Below are 23,207 nucleotides of genomic sequence, written 5' to 3' on the forward strand. Positions count from 1 at the left end.
GCACAGATAAATCCCTAAGACATAATATTGGATGAAAGATGCAAATCTCAAAAGATTAGGTAGGATTCCCTTCATATAAACTACAAGCATGCAGAGTGTAATGAACACCGAATTCTCTATCAAGTCTCCCACTTGGTAAGGGGAGGGCCTGCGTGGAAGACACCTGAGGGCTCCTGGGGTGTGGCTGTGTTGTTTTTCAGCCTGAGTGTTAAAATCAGTGATGTTTGGTGTTCCTAAGTTTTATTTCTATATATGAAATAATATTTATTTTTCATATACTCTTTTGTATATTGCGCAAAGTTTTTAAAAGTTTACTAATACTAGCAGACAATGAGGGTATAAGGGGGATAAACAGTAATGGAACAATACAATAAAAAAGAATCATTTTCTAAAAATTAAGTGGTTTTAAAATTTCAGGGCAGTGTCCTAATAAAAACAATAGATTGTAGTTACCATAAAAAGCACTACATGAATAAAGAGCATGTTTTTGTAAACAATCCCAATTCTGAAAACATGTCTAGAGTAACATGCCAGAGTTCCCCGGTTGGCCTCCCTCTCTGTGCCAGCAGGCACTCCCCTTCTTACCACTTTAATGTGTATCTTTCTAGAACTGTGCTGTCTCTTCCGCCTTGTGTTATACGGAAGTGGAATAATGCTACATCTGCTGTTCTGAACTGGATTTTTAGAATATGGGGACGTTTAATAAGAACAGAGGTAGCGTTTACATCCATCAATATCTCATTTCCAGTACCTCATTTACTACATTCATCAAAACTTTTCTGAGTTCTTTCTTCACATTCCTATTAAATAGTAGCGAACTATTTCAGAGTCAGCGCTCCAGGTAACTTCAGATCAGCCCTCCAAATGTAAGAAGCACTCCTCTCTCTAAGAATTCCAGTTTCAGAATGCCAGGAATGTATTTCTCCCTTTGGGAGTAGGGCCCAGCTTGGTGGGAGGGGTCTGGAGGACTGGTGTGAAAAGGTAGGGGTGTGTGTGTGTGTGTGTGTGGCGCCAAAAAAGGCTTCCCATCCCCAGTTGCGGAGACAGTGGAGAGCAGTGATGACCACCCAATCCAGTAGCCTGTATCCCAAGAGCGTCCTCTGCTGGAGACTAGGGGTAATGAAGTCCCAAAACAGTACTGTGGGGATTTTTTTCCTCTCCGTGTTGCAGTTCACACACACTGTGAAGGGTGATTAACCCAGAGAGGAGGCTTCTCTGATACAAATGCTACTTGCCAGCAAATTGTCCCTTCCTCTGGCAGTGTTCTGTGGTGCGCATACTACAGAATTAACAAGTACTTGATAATAATGTCAATAATAATTAACATGTGTACAACAGTTTGTAGATTAGTAAGTGCTTCCACATGATCTTGAATCTTAAAATGAGGCCACAAGGTCTAGAATATGATTTCAATGTATAAAAGGCAAATTGAAGCTGAGAAAGATTAAATAACTTTCCCCATGTTAATGCTGGGCCAACTGTCCAGCCTAAAGATATGACTGAATTTTCTAGTGTAATCAAAAAGTGTATGTATAAAGTATTTTAAAGGTTGTCACCTTACCCTGCTCCAGCAGTACTCCCAGATGTCTGTGAGGTGCTCCATCCGGTCCCTGTCACCCAGGGTCACTGTGGGGCACCACTCACATCCATAGCAACCATAGATTTGTATATTAACCACATGACAATTTTGTGGCAAAGGGCAGTGAAGTTTCTTCAACATGGGACAGCTTTTTCTCCTGTACAACACCCTTCCTCAGGGCTCAGGGCAGGCTGCTGTCAGCGGACACCATGATAGTCCCCATCATGGAGAGTAGCCAGTGCTCCTGCTCAGCCCGACCCTTCTGCTCCACATCTGCAGAGGCAGTGAAATGTGTGACCAGGGGAAGGAGAAGGAAAAGGGATCAGCCAGGCCTCTTCTGTGGTTTGTGGAATACCTCGAGGATTCGAAAGAGTGAATCTGCAGTGGTTAGTGAGGAGAACGTGATGGAGTTTCTGAAGCCAAGGCAGGGGAATGCAGAAAGCACAGGTGCGTTTGGATTTATAAACAGAATGGAGGAAGGTTGATACAGAAGCTGTTGGCAGGCCACACAAGTGAGGTGAGAGAATGGAAAACCCAGAGCCACTAACGATAATCTATTTTGAAAGTGGTTTCTGTTGATTGTGAAGGTGTGCCTGGGTTTCGACACTCATAATTACATGACCATGAGTTAAAGTCTGCACAGTCTGATTAAGTCTAAAAACTAACTGGACTGAACTGGTAAGCATGTCTGTTTTTCTTTGTCTGTTTAATGATTATATCAGTTGCAGTCCTTTCAGCCACAAAATAGGAAATTCAGCTAGATATGTGTGAAACAGAAGTTAAGAAAGTTCTAGTGTTGGCTAGTTCAGGAACTTAAAGATCCAGGGTTTTTCTTCTTTCTGCTTGCCATCTTCAGCTTGTCTGTCTCCTAGTGCTTACAAAATGGCTGCAGCAGCCCTTGGAATCACATCCTCATCCATCCCCTGAACCCAAAATATCCAAAGGCTTGTGTCACTTTATGAAAAGAAAAAAAAACTTTATCAGAAACCCCCGCAGACTTCCCTTCATGTCACACTGTCTAGAATCATGGCCAGTGCCCATTCCTAAGTCAATCACTGGCAAAAATAACGAAATTGCAACAGTTGGCTTAAACTGATCAAAATGCACTCACAGGTTAGGGAAGTCCCCCTCTCCTTAAAGCAAAATTAGGATTTTGTTGGTGAGGAAGAATTTGAGTGGGGAGGGCAGCTGGCAGAGTCTGCTGTGGTGAGAAGATTGTTCAGTTTCCCTGTTTCTCCTTACAGGCTCTGCCAACATAAATGACCGAAGCATGCTGGGAAAGCGTGACAGTGAAATGGCAGTCATTGTGCAGGACACGGAGACAGTCCCTTCGGTCATGGATGGGAAAGAGTACCAGGCCGGCCGGTTTGCCCAGGGGCTGCGGCTGCAGTGCTTCAGGTGGGCCCTCCACAGCTCTCCATCTGTGTCTGATCGTGGTTCTGCCGCAGGGTCTGGGACCCAGCCCCGCCCCACGTGCCATCCGTGGTTCTCCTTTCTCTAGTACAGTGTCTCTCGGAGTCCAGGATGGGGACTAACGGGGCTATGTGAAATGGCATTACGTGTGGCACAAACATTTTCTATCTAAAGATTTTTATTATGTTTATCTATAATAGAGGAAACCAGCGTTTTAAACCTATGAATGGACCTGGGACCAGGCCAGGTCATACCATCTAGTGTCTATTTAAGTTTTTATAGTGAGCTCAATTCTTAGAAATTGAAATAGTTCCAGTAATACAAAGATATAATAAAAATTATTAAAGGAGAATGCCCCAAAATACTGGTATTAAAATTTATTCTTTTTAATATTTTATTTATTTACTTATTTATTGCATTTATAGGCGTGACATTGGTTAATAAAATTATGTAGGTTTCAGGTGTACAATTCTATAACACATCATCTGTGTACTGTGTTGTGTGTTCACCACCCCAAGTCAAGTCTCCTTCTGTCACCATTTATCTCCCCTTAACCCTCTTCTGTTTGCCCCCATTCCTTTCCTTCTGGCAATTTCATACTGTTGTCTATATCCACGAGTCTTTCTTTCCTTCTTTTTCCCTTAATCCCTTCACCCTTCTCACCCATCCCCCAATCCCCTCCCCTCTGATGGTTGTCAGTCTGTTCCCTGTATCCATGAGTCTGTCTCCACTGTGTTTGTTAATTTATTTTGTTCATTAGATTTCACACTTAAGTGAAGTTATATGGTACTTGTCTTTCTCTGACTGACTTATTTCTCTTAGCATAATAGTTTCCAGGTCCACTCATGCTGTTGCAAAGATGTCCTCCTTTTTATGGCTGAGTAGTATTCCATTGAGTAAATATAAATGTACTACAGCCATTTTATTTACTCATTTATTGATGGGCATTTGAACTGCTTCCAAATCTTGGTTGTTGTAAATAATTCTGGAATGAACATAGACATGCATGTATTACCAGAAGTGGAATTGGATATGCTCCCAGAAGTGCAATCACTGGGTCAAAAGACAGCTCCGTTTTTAATTTTTAGGATAACTTTATACTGCTTTCCACAGTGGCTGCACCAGTCTATATTCCCACCAACAGTGCATGAGAGTTCCCTTTTCTGTATATCCTCACCAACACTTGTTGTTTGTTCTTTTATTGATGATGGCCGTTCTGACGGATGTGAGATGATATCTCATCGCAGTTTTAACTTGCATTTCTCTGATGATTAGTGACATTGAACATTTTGTCATATGTCTATTGGCCATTTGTATGTTTTTTTTGGAGAAGTGTCTACTCAGGTCCTTTGCCCATTTCTTAATTGGATTTTTTTTTTGGTGTTGAGTTTATAAGTTCCTTATAAATTTTGGATATTAAGCCCTTATCAGATGTATGGGTGAATATGTTCTCCCATTCAGTGAGTTATCACTTCACTTTGCTAATGGTTTGTTTCCTTTGCTGTGCAAATACTTTTTAGTTTGATATAGTTACATTTGTTTATTTTTTCTTTTGTTTCTCTCGCCTAAGGCAATGTATCAGAAAAAAATATGGAAGATGTCTGAGATTTTATTGTCTAAGTTTCTTCTAGGATTTTATGGTTTTAAGTCTAACATTTAAGTCTTTAATTCATTTTGATTTTATTCTAGTGTATAATGTTAAGAATGTGGTCTAGTTTCATTTTTTTGCATATATCTGTTCAATTTTCCCAACATCATTTATTGAATAGACTATTTTTACCCCATTGTATATTCTTGCTTCCTTTGTCAAATATTAATTGACCATAAAGTTATGAATTTATTTCTGGGCTCTTTATTCTGTTCCATTGGTCTATATGTCTGTTTTTATGCCAGTCCAAGGCTGTTTTGATTATTATTGCCTTGCAGTACAGTTTGATATTAGGTAGTGTGATTCCTCCAACTTTGTTGTTCTTTCTCAGGATCACTGTTGCTGTGCAGGGCCTTTTGTGATTCCATATAAAATTTTTAAATATTTGTTCTAGTTCTGTGAAATATGTCATTGGAAACTTGATAGGAATTGCATTGAATCTATAGATTGCTTTGGGTAGTACAGACATTTTAATGATGTTAATTCTTCCTATGCGTGAACATGGTATGTGCCTGCCTCCACTTATATGTATCTTCTTCAGTGCCTCACAATTTTCCAAATACAGATCTTTTACATCTGGTTAAATTTATTCCTAGTTATTTTATGTTTTTCGAAGCAATTGTAAATGGGATTGTTTTCTTAGTTTCCCCTATGATAGCTCGTTATTGGTATAAAAATGGAACTGATTTCTGGATATTTATTTTGTATTTTGCTACTTTATTGAATTTATTTACTAGTCCTAGTAGGTTGTTTTGTTTTATTTTTCTGGACTCATTAGGGTTCTCTATATACAATATCATGTCATCTGCAAATAACGAGTTTTACTACTTTCTTATTTGAATGCTGTTTATTTCTTCTTGTCTGATTGCTATGGCTAGGACTTCCAGTACTATGGTGAATGAGAGTGGTTAAAGCAGACATCCGTCTTGTCCCCAATAAGGGAAACACTTAGTTTTTGTTTATTGGGTATGATGTTGGTTGTGGGTTTGTCGTATGTGTTTTTTACTACATTGAGGTATGATCCCCTACTTCTCCTTTGCTCAGAGTTTTTATCCTAAATGGGTCCTGGATTTTATTAAATGCTTTTTCCAGTGTTAAATCTGAACGTGGAAACTTTGGTTCTCATTTAAAATGACTCCAGACATGGAATATTTTTGATCTTCTGCAAGAAGATCTGATTTTTAAATAAACTTGCAGGCAAGCAGATAGATCAGAGGGTTAGGAAGCAAGGGCTGCGTAGCCCTAGATGAGTCTTTCATTTCATTGTTGCTGAGGACTTTCTAGGGCTTTGCTCTCACTGGCCCTGCCCCAACCCTGGCAGTCTAGGCTTAGGGGTCAGTGGTCCTTCTAGAATCTAACTCCACTGTGGATTCTTATGTCCTTGCACTCTTCACTTGCTCACTGAGACACACTGAGCTCCCCACTGGCTGTGGACACCCGACCACACTCCCACCTCCAGGTTTTTGCAGTAAGTGCGCAATCGTGATTCTAGAACTGTACTTGCCAGGATTGGATTTCACAGTGAGAGGCAGCAAGTGTCCCTGAGCGAGGGCAGTGCTTTAAGCTGTTTTGGGGGGAAGGCACCACACAGACACATGTGACACTGCTGTTTCGCCCTTCTGGTATTAATGGTTGCATTTGGAAACTGGTTCACTTACAGGTGGGCACGAAATGAGCACTTCCCTTTCTGCAAATGCTGGGGCCATTCCCTCATTCCTAATTCCAGACTCTGCTTTTGAAAATCAGTACGAGCTTCCATTCAGAGATGGTTCACTCTGCTCTCTCTGCCCCAGCAGCTCAGCAAATCCATCCCTCAAAATTCGGCTGTCAATACCTTCTCACAGTTTTTATTGCTGTCTATATTGCCTTGGTTACTAATTGTCTCGCTAGTAAGATTTTTTTTAAACCATTGATACTCAAATTAGCTTCTAATGTGTTTTGCTTAGCTCTGGAGAGTTTAAAATTAGTACCCTGCTGATCAATCAATGATTGCCAACTGCCGCATAGATAAGGAAAAAAATATTTCTCGTGTAAACTAGAAGTAAATGTCACATCTTTCCAGTTCTGTGAACTGAAATCTTTCCTTTAAAGTGGTGGGCTTCTTTGTAACTTACTAAATGTATAATAATTATAGCAGTAGAAGTTTCTGATTACAACACATGTATTTTCATTGCAGAAAATTTGGCAAACACAGAAAAGCAATTAAAATTCAAATTTATTTGTAATCCTACCACTCAGTGCTAACCATATTAACATTTTATGTATATCATTACGCTTTATATATATGCATATAGCTATAATGTATTTCTTTTTAAAAACACATCATTGGGATCTTACAGTTCTACAGACTTTTTAATTATTTAAATAATGTTACACACACTCTCCCATGTCAAGTATTCTATAACATGGCTGCATTGTGTTGCATCCCATGAGTCAGCCATAATTCCTTTAACTAACACCTCATTGATAGGCAGATTTTCTGCTGATATAAAAAGATGGCGTGTTTGTACATAGCATCTTCTTTACGTTTTATTGTTTCTTTAACCAAATCCTAACTGTGGAATTTCTAGTCAAAGGAAGCGGGCAGGGTTCTTTACCCTCTAAGCTTCTACTGTGACCCCAGCAGTGTTTAGAAGGCTTATTCCCCCCACCTTTCCTGAGTTCTGTATTTTGTTTAGTCTTTGCCAAGCTGTTGGATTCCAAGTGGAATTTCATCATTTTAATTTGCGTTTTGAGGGTTTTCAAAAATGGATTCATTAGCCATGTGTAATTGTTCTCTTGTAGAATGTCTAGCCTACTCATGTTCTTTGCCCAGTTGGAATGTTTTATTTTCTTTGAATGATTTATAATTAACTCTAAATTACTATGTGACATTTGTTGCCCACCTGATTTTTAATTGCTTCATAGCCATATTTAAAGTATTTAGGGGAAACTTCAACTCTTATTAATCAATCTATCAGTTTTTTTCTTTTTTCTCTCCTCCCTTTTCTTATATGTTTAGCATGGCTTTACCAGCTGAAGATTAAATATGTACCTATATTTTTCTAGTACTTATTTGATATTATGTTTTGCATTTAACATCTGTAATTTACTCGGGTGTAAGAAATGAGGTGGGAACGCTAACATTCTCCCCCAACCAGTCAGCTGACCCAGAACTGCATGCTGGGTATGCAGGTGCTCTTTGCCTGTCTGACCGGCAACGCCTCTGATACGCCGAATAGCCACATACCGGCGGCTCTAGTCTCTCCACTAGGTTCTCTTGAAAGTCTGTTTACTTGCAGTTGGATACATTTTAATCACTACAGCAATGAATTTTGACACTTCTCACCATACCCCTTCCCAGAATAATCTTGGCTACTCTTAAACATTCATTGTTACACAAGAACTTTTTTTTTAACTTTTTTACTGATTATGCCATTACATTTATTCTATTCCCCCCCTCCATTCCCCTCCACCCTGCATACCCCTTCCCCACCATTTCCCCCTTTAGTTCATGAACACGTGTCTCAAATTCCTTAGATTCTGTATTTCCCCTACTATTCTTACCCTCCCCCTATCTATTTTCTATCTACTGTCTATGCTACTTATTTTCTGTACCTTCTCCCCCCTTCTCCTCCTCCCACTCCCCTGTTGCTAACCCTCCATGTGATCTTCATTTCTATGGTTCTGCTCCTGATCTAGCTGTCCTCTTAGTTTGCTTTTGTTTTAGGTGTGGTTGTTACTAACTGTGAGTTTGCTGTCCTTTCACTGTTCATTTTTTTTATCTTCTTTTTCTTAGGTAAGTCCCTTTAACATTTCATATAATAAGGGCTTGGTGATGATGAACTCCTTGAATTTGGTCTTATCTGAGAAGCACTTTATCTGTCCTTCCATTCTAAATGAAAACTTTGCTGGATAGAGCAATATTGGTTGTAGGTCTTTGGTTTTCATGACTTGGAATACCTCTTTCCAGCCCCTTCTTGCCTGTAAGGTCTCTTTTGAGAAATCAGCTGGCAGTCTGATGGGAACTCCTTTGTAGGTGACTGTCCCCTTAGCTCTTGCTGCTTCTAGGATTCTCTCCTTCATTTTAATCTTGGCTAATGTAATGATGATGTGCCCTGGTGTGTTTCTTCTTGGGTCCAACTTCTTTGGGACTCTCTGAGCTTCCTGGATTTCCTGGAAGTCTATTTCCCTCTGCCAGAATGGGGAAGTTCTCTTTTATTATTTGTTCAAATAAGGTTTCCACTCGTGACTCTTCCCCTTCTGGTACCCCTATAATTCGAATGTTGGAACGTTTAAAGATGTCCTGGAGGTTCCTAAGCTTCTCCTCATTTTTTTGAATTCTTGTTTCTTCATTCTTTTCTGTTTGACCATTTTTTTCTTCCTTCTGGTCCACTCCATTGATTTGAGTCCCAATCTCCTTTCCATTACTATTGGTTTCCTTTGTATTACCATTCATTTCAATTAGTTTAGCTTCCATATGTTTCTCTAATTTGTGACTAAAATCAACCAGTTCTATAAGGATCCTGATAACCAGTATTTTGAACTGTGCATCTGAAAGACTGGCTATTTCTTCATCGCTTAGATTGATCGGTTCTGGGGCTCTGAGTTGCCCTAGAGCCATTTTTGGTCTATTTGTGCCGTTAAGTAAGCGGAGCGAAGCCTTAGTTGTTTACCAGGAGGGGGCGACCCAGGTCGCTGGTTTGTGACGCTGTGTGTGGGGGCGTGGTCAGAGAGGGAGCAATGGCGGTCCTCTCCGCTAGCCCAGCCCGTCCAGTCACACCACTCGCGCTGGGCCTGTTTATCCGATCGGAATTGTGCGAGCCTGCTGCCCCCGAAGGCTCCCCTCCTCACTGGTTTATCCTCATGCAGATGTGCGACCGACCGCAGACAGCCCGCTACGCCTCTTCCCTGTTTGCTCCCATAGCCAGCCCGCGATCTGCACCTTCGGCTGCTCGTGCACCACCCGTTCTCGCACCACCCGTTCGGGGAATTTTTCTTGCTAACCTGCTCCGCTGCTGGCTTCGCTCTTCTTACCGGTTTAGCTGAGCATTTAGTTGTCTTTGGACTCCGTATTGTCGATTTTCTGTGTGGCTTGGTTGTGTTTATTGTTGTTAAAAATAGTTGTTCTTAGATTTGGTTGTGCACGGAGGCAAGGTGGTTCCACCTACACCTCCATCTTGGCGGAAGTCACACAAGAACTTTTGAGTTATTTATTCAAGTTCTCTTAGTTTTTTTTTTAATTAGGCTTACAGTGGATTTATAGATTAGTAGAAAAAGAATTGACATCTTTATAATACTGAGTCATCCTATTGAAGAATAAGGTATAGGCTTCAATTTATTTCAAAAAAGGTTTTTTTCTGTCCTGACTGATGTGCCTCAGCAGATTGGGTGTCATCCCACAAACCTAAAGGTCACCAGTTCGATTCCTGGTCAGGGCACATGCCTGGGTTGTGGGCCAGGTACCCAGTTGGGGGCACACAAGAGGCAAACAATTGATGTTTGTTTCTCTCATGCATCAATGTTTCTCTCCCTCTCTTTCTCCCTCCCTTCTCTCTAAAAATAAAAAAAAATCTTAATTTTTTTTGTTCTTCAATAAGGCTTAAAGGGACAGGTGTTGTTCTTAAGTAATCATTCAAGTTTTACTTTTATTTTTTCATGCTGATCCAATGCATGACGTGCTAAGTTTACTCCTAGATACTTTTATTTTTCCTGGCAATTTTCAAGCTCTCTTAAAGAGGCAGTTGTTCTTGAACAGTCATTTTTATTTTGCCACAATGCCGTACACAGATAATGTAATAAAAAGCACCACAAAAACCTGGTATCAATTTTAGCCCTTTTTAGTAGGAAATAGTCTCAAAGATAAATATTGTGGCTTAGAGCACAGCCATTTTTTTCCCTTAAAAATTCAACTTCAATCCATTTTCCATCTAAACTATTTTTGAATAAAAATAGACACATTTTAATGTGAAATCAATTCTAAGTAGCATCAATCATCGGGGCGCTGCACTGAATGTTACAGCTACGTGCCGAACAGCTCATTAAGTCCTAGAAAATTATCCAAACGTTGCAGACATAGCCATCACTCAACAGAAGCCATTATCCACACAAGCAGAGTCAGAATCATTTAAAGCGAAGACAAGAGGAATGGAAAGAGCAGAAACAATTTTGTGCAGTTTTTCTATTGTCCCACTGATGCATAAACAATTAAACTTTAAATAATTGCCACTATGTACATCAACATAAAAGCAATCTAATTTTTCTCTGGAATCTTAGTCCTCAAAAAAATACCACAAATACTTCATATTATTTTGACTGCGCATTTTAATATGTTTATTATAATTTAAAAACTGACGGAAAATAATTTATTACTAGATATTGTCTGTTGTAGACTTATTTAAATACTTCCTCTGCATACGAGCTCCTCACTGATACCTTGGTAGACACATTACCTCACCTCTTGTTCTAATTTAAAAGTCACGTCACAGAAATACTCTTTTGGCTCAATTTTCAGCTAGTTAGATCTGACCCAATTAAAGGTATTATTGTAATCAACTTTGTATTGTAACTCGTACCAGCCCTCAAATTAGGTGCAGTAAAATTTAGCTTCGGATCTTAATGAGTAGCAGCGTCCATGTGCAAATATCATCCCTTAAGACCTTTGTAAAAGTTATTTCTGAATTGTCTTAAGAACACATTTGAAGTGGAAATAGAATTTTGAGGTTACAAAATTTTAATATTACTACTGAGCCCCTGGTGCCAGATCCACTTATTTTAAAGAATGTTTGTATAGCAGAAAAAGATGCAGACTAAAACTAAAGTGAGATGCTGTTTAATCTCTGTAAGCCTGGCTCAGCTTGTACAGGAGCTGGTAAGTTGGAGACACCTGGGACCGCGCCATGGTTAAGGGTGCATGTATGGAAATTTTTTTTTAATTCTCATCTGAGGTTATGGTTATTGATTTGAGAGGGAGAGAGAGAGAAAAACATCCATTAGTTAAACCCAGTTAAAGTCACATGGCTTTATGAATCTACATGTGTGGGCAATTATAAAATGTATATCTCCAACCAAGCCTTCTCTCTCAAACTCCAGATCCACTTCTCCAACTGCCTACTTAACATTGCCACTTGAATATTTAATAGATATTCCAAGAAGTTTAAAATTGAATTCCTAATCTTCCCCCACAAACTGGCTCTACCCTCAGACTTTCGAGTCTCAGCTAATGGCAACTGCACTCTCCTTGTTGCTCAAGCCAAAAGCCTGCTGGTCATCTTTGATGTCTCACTTTTTCTCACACCCCACACCTACATAATCAGTAAAACATGTTGGCTCCACCTTTTTCCCCACCGCCCAAGACACCATCATCTGTCACCTGGATCACTGTAGTAACTCCCAACTACTGTCCCTGTTCCAACTCTTGCCCTGCTCCGTCTTTCTTCAACACAGCAGCCGTATTTTAATATGCAGGTCAGGTCCTTGTCAGTCCTCTGCTCCCATGTCTGCAGTATGTCCAGTTTCACTTGGTGTGAAAGCCCACGTCCGTCAGGCCTTTCCCCCACTTGTTTCCAGTGTTGCACAAGCCTTTTTGATATTCTTTAAACCCACCAGGCATGTGAGCAAAGGGCTTTAGTTTAGGCTCAGTTTGAATTTTACCTCTAGTACTATTATGTCTCCAAACTTAGTTTCCCATCTGCAAAATGGGAATCATGTACCATCTACCTCACAAGGTGGGAGGACTTTTTAACCTTAAGATCTTCTGTAAGTGCAGGGTTTTTATAATTTTCAAATATGACCTCTAAAACTTGTCTTGCTTGGCATGAGAATTTTTTATTTCTAGTCCCATGTTTATATATAATCAATTCAGACAAGATCTAATATGTGGATACTTTTATGCCGGGCACTCTGGGGATCTGAGAGTAGCTAAGTCATTTTCTTTCAAAGAATTTATATGCTAGAAGTAGACCTGTTAGAAACCCCCCAAAAATGCATCAAGCATCACAGGTGCTCTGATAAAAATACGGTGTATATGAATTACAGAATGCTCAGTCCTGGGAGTGACAGGGACAAGCAGGAGACTGAAACGGGGGGAGCCATAAAAAGTTTTATGGAAGTGACTTTGTATTGAATTCTAAAAGATGGTGGGTGGGGTTAGATAGACAGGTAGCCAAAATTCAAAGCCTCCCTAATTACTCCTAGCTCATGCTCTTAAAGCACACCTGGTATTTATCAAAATTTTAATTAATTCTCTTGAGGGTGATTATGTATTCATTATCTATCTCACCTATGGGGGAAACTGCTCGCAAGTCCCCCCCATCCGCCGCGGACGAAAATAAAACTACCAAGACATGCTCTGCTTGGGGAGGAGAGGTGGTCAGTCTCTCAAAGGAGAAGGACCAAGAGCCCTTTCCTCAGTGGCTTTTATTAGGTTTGTAATACACAGGAATACAGGTAGAGCTCATCAATCAATGTCAGGCGGCAAGGATCAAAAAAATAGATAACATTTCAAAGAAATCCAAGGCCTTAATCTGAGTCAGTGTCTGTCAGGTAAGTGGGTTGCAAAAACTGTGGGAGACATACTCATTTCCTGCTCAGACCCTTATCATATGAATGAAAGCACTCTTAGCAAAGCAGGCTTCACAGGACTTTACAAATTCTTTCTTATGCCCAATCACCTCGGAACCCTCTCTAGGTGGCAAAGGGCTGCACTGCCCTCCCCATCATAGGTTTTTAGGCTTAAGTGGATTAGAGCCAGGAAGCGCTTCTCCCAGACAGAAATGGGGACTTGGGCTATATCAGAATAGCCAGGGAGCTAGGGTCCATCACCCGCTCTTTGCTGCAGCCCCCTGAGTCCTTCCATAATGGCCTCCCAAGTGATCGTGTCTGGCTTAGGTTGCCCCCCCGCCAGGGGTCTTACCCATCATTGACTAACCAACCAAACATTGGGGCCAGAGATGAATGAAGCAGAAGCAGTGCTTCTGCCAGGGAGACAAGCTTTGTCTCCTTAGTGGCTCACAGTCCGAAGGTTGCTCACTCAGACTTATCCATGGGGAATGGTTACAACTTCTGAAACCAGGCAGAGCAGTTCCCAACACTCACCCACCAAATTTAAATCTTCCCAGAGAGGCTCCATGTCATTTGGATTTGCTTAGTGTTTCCTAGAATTCAAAATAGTTCTTGGACAGGCAGACAAGAGGAGGGAAGGAAAGGGAGGGATGGAGGGAGGGAAGAAGAAATGAATATAGGAAGACCAAGTCATGGTGAAGAGCACAGCTTTGGGAATCTCACGGTTCTGGTTAGAATTTCAGGTCGACCACTTACCAGCCGTATGACCTTGAACAACTTACTGAACCTCTCTGTGCTTCAGTTCCCTATAAAATGAAGATAATAACAGTTACTTCTTTATAAGGTTGTTGAGGATTTACTGAGATACTTCTTGGAAGGGGCTTTGCACATTTGCTGGCACATGTTGTGAATGCTAATTCTATCCCCCAAGGTTCTCACATCCTTAGGCCAACTACAAGGATGGTCAGATAAAAATTAAGGCTTTCTCCCTGTCCAACAGTTAAGTCTTTCAAGTATCATAGCAAGTTAGAAGTTTTTGTTTTGTTTTGCAACATGGGAGATATATGTAATTATATAGATATAAATATATGTATATATAAACACACACACACACACATATATATATAAACACACACATGTGCACACATACAGAATTTTAAGAAGTTACCACTAGAAACAATGCCTGCAGCAAACTGCTTTGTCTCGGTTACTCAGTTTGGAGGACACTTGCATTTCAGGCTTGTGCTTGGCTATCTTTCTGACCCAAGTGAGGACCTTCAGGATCCAGTGAGTGACAAATTCTTCAAGGAGATATGGGTTTCAACAGCAGCTCGAAACGCTACAATTTATGATAAGGTAAGTCTCACATATCCCTGCCCTTTTTTTATTGAATCTCATCACCAAAGCGCATCATTATTTCTGTATATTATTGGAATCAGTATATTATTAATGAGTGTAAAAAACAACATATGAGGTCTGTCCAGAAGGTATACAGCCATGTAATATGAAAACTAGAGACATTTATTGAAGAAGATACAAGATACAAGAAACATTGCACGTAGGACAATGACACCTCAGTCCCCTTCAACGTTGGCACCATGGGACCTCACACAGTTCTAATTGCCATCAGCTGCACCATTGGTTTTTTCCTGAATCTCATCAAAGGTCTGAAATCTCTTCCCTTCAAAAGTGATTCTAGTTTTGGGAAAAGCCAGAAGTCACAGGGTGCCAAATAGCGGGGCTGAGTCACCTGGTTGATTTGATGTTTCACCAAAAAGTTCTGCACGAGAGCAGGCACACTGTTGTGGTGAAGCTGCCAATCACCAGTTTCCCATAGCTGCATCCTTCTGAATCATCCAGATAGTTTCTGAAGAGGAATATTCAAGCTTCACACAAAATTTGATGCAGATGCCTTGCTCTACTGGCTCAGTCATTTTGAATACAACAACCACACAGTACACATGCTCACTCAACAGCATCTACTGCCCCCCCACTGACTAGTACAGTGAAATCGTCACTGTTCCTGCATACATATTCCAGTCCACTCTCCTTGTTTGCCAGGTTACATCGATGCCATGCAAACTATTCTCATTCTATTAATAATGGCTGGATTTTTTCTGGACAGACCTCATAACTCCAAGTCATACTAAAATACCTCTTAGTAGACATTAGAAAACAAAGTGTTGAAAAGCATCATAGATGATGGTTTAGAAGAGACTTCAGGGGCATTCTGATCTCTCATCCAATCCAGGAATCCATCAGGGGCATCCTTCACAGTTGGTCACCCAGCCTTGGTACATGTCTGGTGACAAAGTGAAAAGAGGCAGAAGAGGTTAAAAAGTGAGTCAGACCTGGGCCCAGCCCATCTCACCCAGTTGTGGGTGATGTGATTGTGTGGAGTGAGGTAACATTCTGAGCCTCTCATTCTTCTATAATTTACTAGGGTACTTACAAGGATAAAGAATAGTCTATCACTGGTAGATGTATTTATCACACAAGTACATGGTAAGTGGTGTCCATCCTTGTAGTGAAACTTAGTAATAATGAGGCATTTCCTCTTTTGGATAGCTCTAATTTTGAAAAGGTATTTAAAACCTACCCCATTTGTTAGGGAGGTGAAATGCACTTCCTGGTAAGTTCTATCCATTGATTATGTACAAGAGTTAAGGGTTGTCTAACAGTGAAACAGGTTACTTCACAAAGTAGCCAGCTTTCCATCAGAGTAAATATTCAGGCTGAGATCCATTGACTGTCAGATTGGGTAAAGAGTGTTCTTCTTCACGACTTGCAGGGTCCCTTAGAGCGGGAATTCATTATTCCTAAGAAACATGATGACTGCATAGTCTTGTTTCATGCCAAGAATCAAGGCCATGATCAAATAGGTCATGTGTGGGGAGTCTTTCAAAACATAGTTTTTAAAATGCAGTGGACAGCTTGTTCGTATCCTGGACTGGGGGATAGCAGCTATCAAAGACATTTTAGAGTAAATCTGAGTGTGGACTCTGTCTTAAATGACATGCAGTTGATTTTCTGAGGTGCAAGAATGGCATCATGATTATACAGACACGTGCCCTCGTTCTGAAGGAGTGCGTGCTGAAGTATTCAGAAGTGAAGCGTTAAGATGTCTGAAACTCATTTTCAACGAGCAAAAATAAGTTTACGATTGATAACTGTAAGTCAAAGTATAGATAGGAACATTTTCCAAAATAAAAAGTTGGAGAAAATAAATTATGCAATTTTCCTCTTAAGCCAGAACCTCCACTGAAGCTAAAGATTATTATCTAAAATTAAAGATTGATTATTATCCAGAAAAAAATTATCATCAGTGAAATTCCTTACCAAGAGCTTGACTTTATCCAGGGGTTAATAATTTGTGCGGATTGAATATAGGAATCTATCTATGACTTTTAGTTTCGGGAGGAAACAGATCTGGCAGTTTCTTTGTAGGAAATAAGAAAAGCAACTCTCTTGTGTTTAACCAGGTGTTCCGGTGCCTTCCCAGTGATGAAGTTCACAATTTAATTCAGCTCAGAGACTTTATAACCAAGCCCATACTGGCAAAGGAAGATCCCGTTAGAGCTGAGGAAGAACTGAAAAAGATCCGTGGGTTCTTGGTGCAGTTCCCCTTCTACTTCTTGGCTGCGGAGAGCCTCCTGCCTTCTGTTGGAACCAAAGAAGCCATAGTGCCCATGGAGGTTTGGACCTAAGAGGTACCGGCTCAGAGACTTCCACCAGGGAGTGCACTGCACACAGTGGCTGCCAGGATCCTCGACCACCCAAAACAGCCCAATGCACTCTTGTACCCAACCCATGGACAATTCTGGTTGGCTGGGAAGGGCTGTAGTCCCACTGATGTAAGGACATTGAATCTCATCAGGGCTTTCTCCCTCCTGCCTGTCCTGTGGGAAAGGGACTGCATTTTTATTGGCAGCATCTACTCAACAATGTCAACACGTACTCAAATTCCACAATGTACACCAAAGTGCCTTTTCTTTACTAACAAGAACTGACCTCTGACTGTGATCTAGGTTGCCCAAAGTTGTCTGAACCTCCTTGTTCTTCTCAGACCTTCATTTACGAAGCTAACATCTGCTGGGCCTGCCCTCATTTCATAGTCCAGGCACTGTTGGAGATCTTGCTCAGTGTCAGAAGATACCACGATGCTGCTTCAAGGTTCTTCAAGGTTACGTGGAATGCCCTTGCCCGTCTGGTCCTGAAGTGGCAGTGTTCACTGCAGCGAGGGTGCCGTCACTATTCCTCTTCAGTGACTGGCAGACAGTAAAGACTTCAGTCTCCACAGCAGTCCGCATGAGGCAGTTCTGGTAACACGGATGCTATATAATATATACCTTGACACCGCTGAGCAACAGGAAGGAATTAAATTCAGTTATTGAGGCAGCGATTTCACTTTGCCTCCAAAGGCACTGACAAGATGTGTCCCCCTGATAGGACCCGCCTGATCAAATCTGGAAACACAAGTAGGATATGTGATTACGCAGCAACTGATCAAACGGAAACACAGAGCAGGCGGCCTTCAGAAGCCTGTGGGGGAGCTGGGGGAAGGTGGGGGTAGTGTCTGATCCAGATAAGAAGAGAAGATTCCTCAGAGTCCGATAAAATTACCTGCCATCCTTAGCTGCTGGATTGACTGAAATTTGAGTTTTTATATTTCAAAATGAAACCAGTGAAAGCAGTTTGTCTTTCAAGAGAATCAGAGGTTTCCTAACTTGTGTAGCAATTAACAAGCGCGAGCCTGACCTTATTTGACATTCAGCTCTCTAGTTGCGTTATCTTCTTAAAGAAAAATTAATTGATTGCAAAACATGGGCTACTTTGGTTGCCTTATTAAATATGCATTAACATTCCACTGGGGGGACAGAGGTGAGGATATTCATTTATTCATATTGTTGTAATCAGCGAATTGTTCTGGAAACTGTTTTCTTGTTTCTCTTTTTGGACAAGAGTACCCTTTGGTACACCAGAGCTCTAATTTTACTAAGCAGAGCTGTTCTTAGGGCCAGAAGAGCTAATGTTGCTCCCAAAAGGCCTGTGTCCGTAAAGCACAAGGTAGGTGCAATGCTTGCATGTCTGTGTGTCGCCTGGACAGAATCTCCTGTAGGGTTGTTCTTCAAAGAAGAGAGGACCCACCCACCCCCTCGTTTTTGTGGAGCTCATAGTGGAAAAGGCTAAAGAGGGGCACAGAGTCAGTGATCTGGGTCAGCAGGAGAGAGACAGTGTCAGACCCAGGAGAGGACTTCACAGCTAGAGAACTTTCACAAGTGAAGTGAGACTGTGTAACCCACAATGGAAGTGAGTAGGCTTTTATGAATGAATAACGTTTTTCTCAGATTGCTAATCATGGAAACAAGAATTCACTCTCCAGCAGTTGTAAATAGAGCATTTGCTATTTATGAAGTTTAGATTGGCATTTAAAGTGTTGAGTGTATGTGGAATACCTACTTTTTATAGTTCATTTTTAAACATTTTTTAAACTGTAGAACAGTCAACAGACTGATTCTGGATTTTGTATAAACCCATGACAAAAAAACAAGAGCCTAAAAGGACCCTTGCCCTTTAAAAAAATTCATTCAACCTACCCCATTTTATAGATGAGGAAACTGAGGCCCAGAGTCGTTGAAGGACTCAATTAAATGTACCCAACTTTGGTGAACCTGGGTCTAGTGAAATTCCTACAGTCCATTATTGGCCTCTCCTTTTGCTTTATCATAGATTTCAGGAAGGACATCTCTAAGCTGTTTCGAAACCCTGTGATACTATGTATTTAGGTGCTCATCTATCTCCCCTACTAGAACGTAAGCACTCCAGGATGGACACTTTCCTGTGTGTTATTCATAGTGTATCCCCAGAGGCTGGAACCGTGCTTAGCATACACAAGGTGCTCCATAAATGTCTGCTGGGTAAATACAGGAGGTGGAAGAGAGAGCTAATGAAATGAAGAACTTACAGTCTCGGACAAGAAGTTTTACTGCTGGCTTCTATGGCAAGTTTTTCTCCTACTGCATCTTCTCAAAGGCAAAATGCTCATCTGCAAAGATGAGCAGATACAAGATCTACTTGGATGGGTTTTATGGGAAAGCCAGTGCGGTAATTACCTGTTTTGTAGTAGCAGTTTACATTGTGCGGCATTCTTTAAAAATCGCATGGGATGTGGGCATGAGATGTATTGTGCGGCCTAGTTACCCTTCCTCCTCTGACACCATTACTACCAACAGAAGCTCAGATAGTTTGACCTTCCAATGTCTGGCATCAACTTAAAAATGCAAATGACCCAAAGCCTTGAAAAACTATTATGAATCAATTCAGTGTTTCAAATAGACTGTAATCTTTCCGAACACATTTAATGCTGTACCTGACACTCCGATCATCTGCAATAATTTTTGTTTTCAAGAAGGAAAATTCTATGATTTAAAGAAATGAAGGGTAAGAAGTGGTCATAGCCTGTTAAAGATATTCAGACTGTCCAAGCTGAGTCGTCGGGAGGATGTTCAACACGGCAGGTCTGGTGCGGGCATTTGCTGTGCGTCAGGTATCCACTCGGTGACTCACCCTTCAGGGGGATGTTCTGAATTCTCAGCCACAGTGCATCACAGAGAGAGCCAGAGAGCTGGTCATTAGATGATTGAGTGGGTTATTGTAAAACAAAATGTTGGTCTTATTACCACCTTTGGAAGAAAATTTTATCTGTAGACAGTCAAAAATGAGCAGCTAATCTCTTATGTAATAACTTGGGAAGCTGTAACATTGTGAGCGAACAGCTTCTCCAGATGAAAACAGTGAGCCCAGAAATGGTTGCCGATGGAAGACTCCCAGCAGGACAGATAGTACGTACTGTCCATCACGAAGAACTGGCCTGCTCTCTGCATCTGCCCAGTCCTCGTTCCTTCAGCCTTTGTCCACGACCAGGGTGCCTTCTCACTGCCATTTTAGAGGACAACAGAGTCTCCTGGATAGAAACAGAATTAAGCCTCTACAATAAATCTTCAATTTAACTTACAAGTGACTGACACCATGTTATTCTTTAACAGAGATAATCATTCTTGTTAATATTCCTGGCATGGTACGCCACTGAGCACATTCAGGTGCCCATTGCCCTGTGTAGCAGAGCTGAAGAGGACCCTCTGTGACTTTCCTTCCCTCTCACTCTCGTACAAAGTGGGCAAATGCTAAAGATTTTAAGAATGCTTTGGAATATATTTTCATTTCCTGGAAGGTCTTCTGAGGCCAATTATTATTGGCGGTTTTGAGGTATAAAGTGGATTTTACCAGGCATGGGCCTTGGGAGGGAAATTCTTGGATCTAAAAATTCACTGGAAAAGGAGTTTGTCAGCATCTATCAAAAAGTTGCAGGTGAAGAATCAATGGATTTGCATTATTTGGGGATGGGGGGCAGGTACCATAATATGATTCCTAATGGCATTTAATTCATATCTGAGGTATTACTGGCTTTGACTTAAGATTGGAAGAATTCATTAAAGGGACCAAAATTTTTATGGCTTAATTTCTTTTAATTTTCTTTTATACCATTTTAATTTCTAACCTAAAAACAAAACGTAGTCACACATAGGGTGAATGAAAACTCACAATAATAATTTTAAGTTCTAAAGTCAGACTGGGTAGCAATCCAACCCTAATGCTGGCTTGCTTACCCTTTCCAGTTCCCAGGTAGCTACAATGGTCTGCTTTATTCTAGGTAAATGCATTTAAGTGAATTTCATCTCAGTTCACTTTGGTGCTGTGGAATAGGACATCATGCCCTCTAAACGTAGACTCCACTTGGATTCTTCACACACAATGATCGGGACCAAAGGCACTGACATTGTTATCAACCATTCTAAAAAAAATCAGACCAGCGCATTGAGGCTGGAGCACATGTCTCCCTCACACACAACCCCAATACTTGGTGATTAGCATCCATTCAGAGTGTTCCAACATGGGCAGAACTCCAGCTCCTGGCCTCACCATTGCAGTAGGGTTTGGCAAACTAAGACTGGGCTTCCTTTTTTTGTAATTAAAGTTTTATTTGAACACAGCCATGCCCGTTCACTTACATGTCTTCATGTAAAGGAATCTGCAAATCGTCTCTAGCCTAGAGGAAGGATCCCTACGCTTTTTTAAAAGATGGTAAGGTAGAGCAAAGAATGTCCAGACAAAGTACCTCGACCTAACAGATTTGAGTGTGTTTTAACTCTTCCATAAACAAGGTTTTCAAGTCTCCCCATCTCACAGCCCAACATTCTGCAGTAGATTTATTCTAAGAACAGGGTGAAGTCCTTTCAGGAATGAAAATCACGTGTTTTGGTTCAGTTGCCAGCTAAAGCAGGCTTCTCCCAGCTGCACACTCAGAGGCCAGCATGGTTGATGGTGTTTATATCTAACGTGTTATATAAAGGAGGGTGGAGAGGCATAAGGGTTTGTTTTCAGAATGAGAACTGTGAACTTAAGACACTCAGTTCCCCTGAATTTTTCTTCTGTGAAGCATTGGAAACAATAAATATATCTAGTCTCAGCTTCACAATCAACACTTTCTTTGGGGGGTCCCTTAACTGCTTTTTTTTAAATGTAAATATTTGTTAATCAATTAGAAGTGTGAAATCACCAGTGACCCTCTATTTGAAAGCAAGAGTCCTCATTGTGCACGTGGGGTTTGAGAGCCAGCGTGCTGTCCGCAGGAGCCGGAGACAGGAATGTGTGCCTGCGAGCCCTCCCCTGCGTGCTACCAAGGCGACTCCAGAGTCGCGGCAGCCCCTTCTGCCCCCGGTCCTCTCATCCATGGACGGGTGAGGTGTGGCTGGTTTCTTCTAAAAGACCAGCATGCTGTTAAAATGGCACAGAATGAGTGAGGTTCGGCGGGGATGCTGGGGCGCATCAGTGAACCAGTCGGAGCAGGTGCCCCACCTTCATGGTGCTCACCTTGTAGTCAATGGATATTCAGTGGAGGTCCAAGTGACCGCCATTCGCACAATAGCAGAGCTCCTGAAACCGGACGCGTTTGGGGGAACACTGCCCAGCCGTAAGGAAAGACCAGGTACTGCCATTCGCAACAGCATGGATGGATCTTGAGCATATCATGCTAAGTGAAATAAGTCAGATGAAGAAAGTCAAGAACCATGTGCTTTCACTCAAATGTGGGATATCAAACTGAAAGCTGCAAATGAACAAATAAGATGAAACTCATAGACACAGGGAACAGTGTGGTGACTACCAGAGAGAAGAGGGGCAGGGGGCGTGCAGTAAAGGGTAAAGGGGGTCAAATACAGGGCCCAGGTCCGGCAGAAGTAACTCCTGCTTGGGTGTGGTTGGTAGGGTAATAACGTGGGTGTAATGATTTATAGTTTGAATTTGAACATTTCACCTAACATGTCATATGGTGTGCTTGAGTGTGATATTGTCGTTACTGAATCACCTGCCTATCATTTTGCTATAAAAAGGTGGGTATTGTGCAGCCCCTGTAGATGGCGACAGGATGAGATTGGACCTCGGGCACCATGATGTGTCATAGAATTTTACACTTGAAACCCATGTAATTTTATTAACCACTGTCACCCCAATAAATTTAATACACTTTTTAAAAAGAGACATTTGGATACAAGTGTTGAATTTTGCCAAGCTGAGAACAACAAAAACTAGAATAAGCTAAATACTAGTCTCTGAGGACAGGAGAGGAGGAATCAGGGAACAACAATATCACCACAACTACCAATAGCAATGACAATAGCCAACATTAGGGGCTTTGTTGGTCAGGGCCTCTTCCCAGGCAACCCCTCTCTCCAAAGCAAACTGAGATGGTTAGTCACCCCAACAGCATAGTAGGGCACCACACAGGCAGTCAGCCACCTACGACTTCCTTCTCTCAAGAGAAACTAAAGCTTGCCCTGCCTGGTGTAGCTCAGTGGATTGAGTGCAGGCTGCTAACCAAAGGGTCACTGGTTCGATTCCCAGTCAGGGCACATGCCTAGGTTGTGGGCCAGGTCCCCAGCAGGGGCCATGTGAGAGGCAACCACACAC

The 23,207-nt window shown here is 41.4% G+C and overlaps 1 protein-coding gene across 5 annotated transcripts in view; it reads left to right on the forward strand.

Annotated features, from left to right (window-relative positions):
• PLD1 (phospholipase D1) overlaps positions 1-22,778 on the forward strand; it is a 185,413-nt gene extending 162,635 nt beyond the window's left edge. For all 5 annotated transcript variants that reach the window (XM_037137477.2, XM_037137478.2, XM_037137473.2 and 2 more), the window contains 3 exons: positions 2,824-2,977; positions 14,420-14,537; positions 16,664-22,778. In XM_037137477.2, coding sequence (XP_036993372.2) covers positions 2,824-2,977; positions 14,420-14,537; positions 16,664-16,888 — 497 coding nt within the window. In that variant the 3' untranslated portion in view covers positions 16,889-22,778. The remainder of the gene's footprint in view (positions 1-2,823; positions 2,978-14,419; positions 14,538-16,663) is intronic.
• The last annotated feature ends 429 nt before the right edge of the window (positions 22,779-23,207 follow it).

Source organism: Artibeus jamaicensis, unplaced genomic scaffold (genome assembly GCF_021234435.1).
Source record: "Artibeus jamaicensis isolate MK-2021 breed Jamaican fruit bat unplaced genomic scaffold, CSHL_Jam_final scaffold_474, whole genome shotgun sequence".
Lineage (NCBI taxonomy): Eukaryota > Metazoa > Chordata > Mammalia > Chiroptera > Phyllostomidae > Artibeus > Artibeus jamaicensis.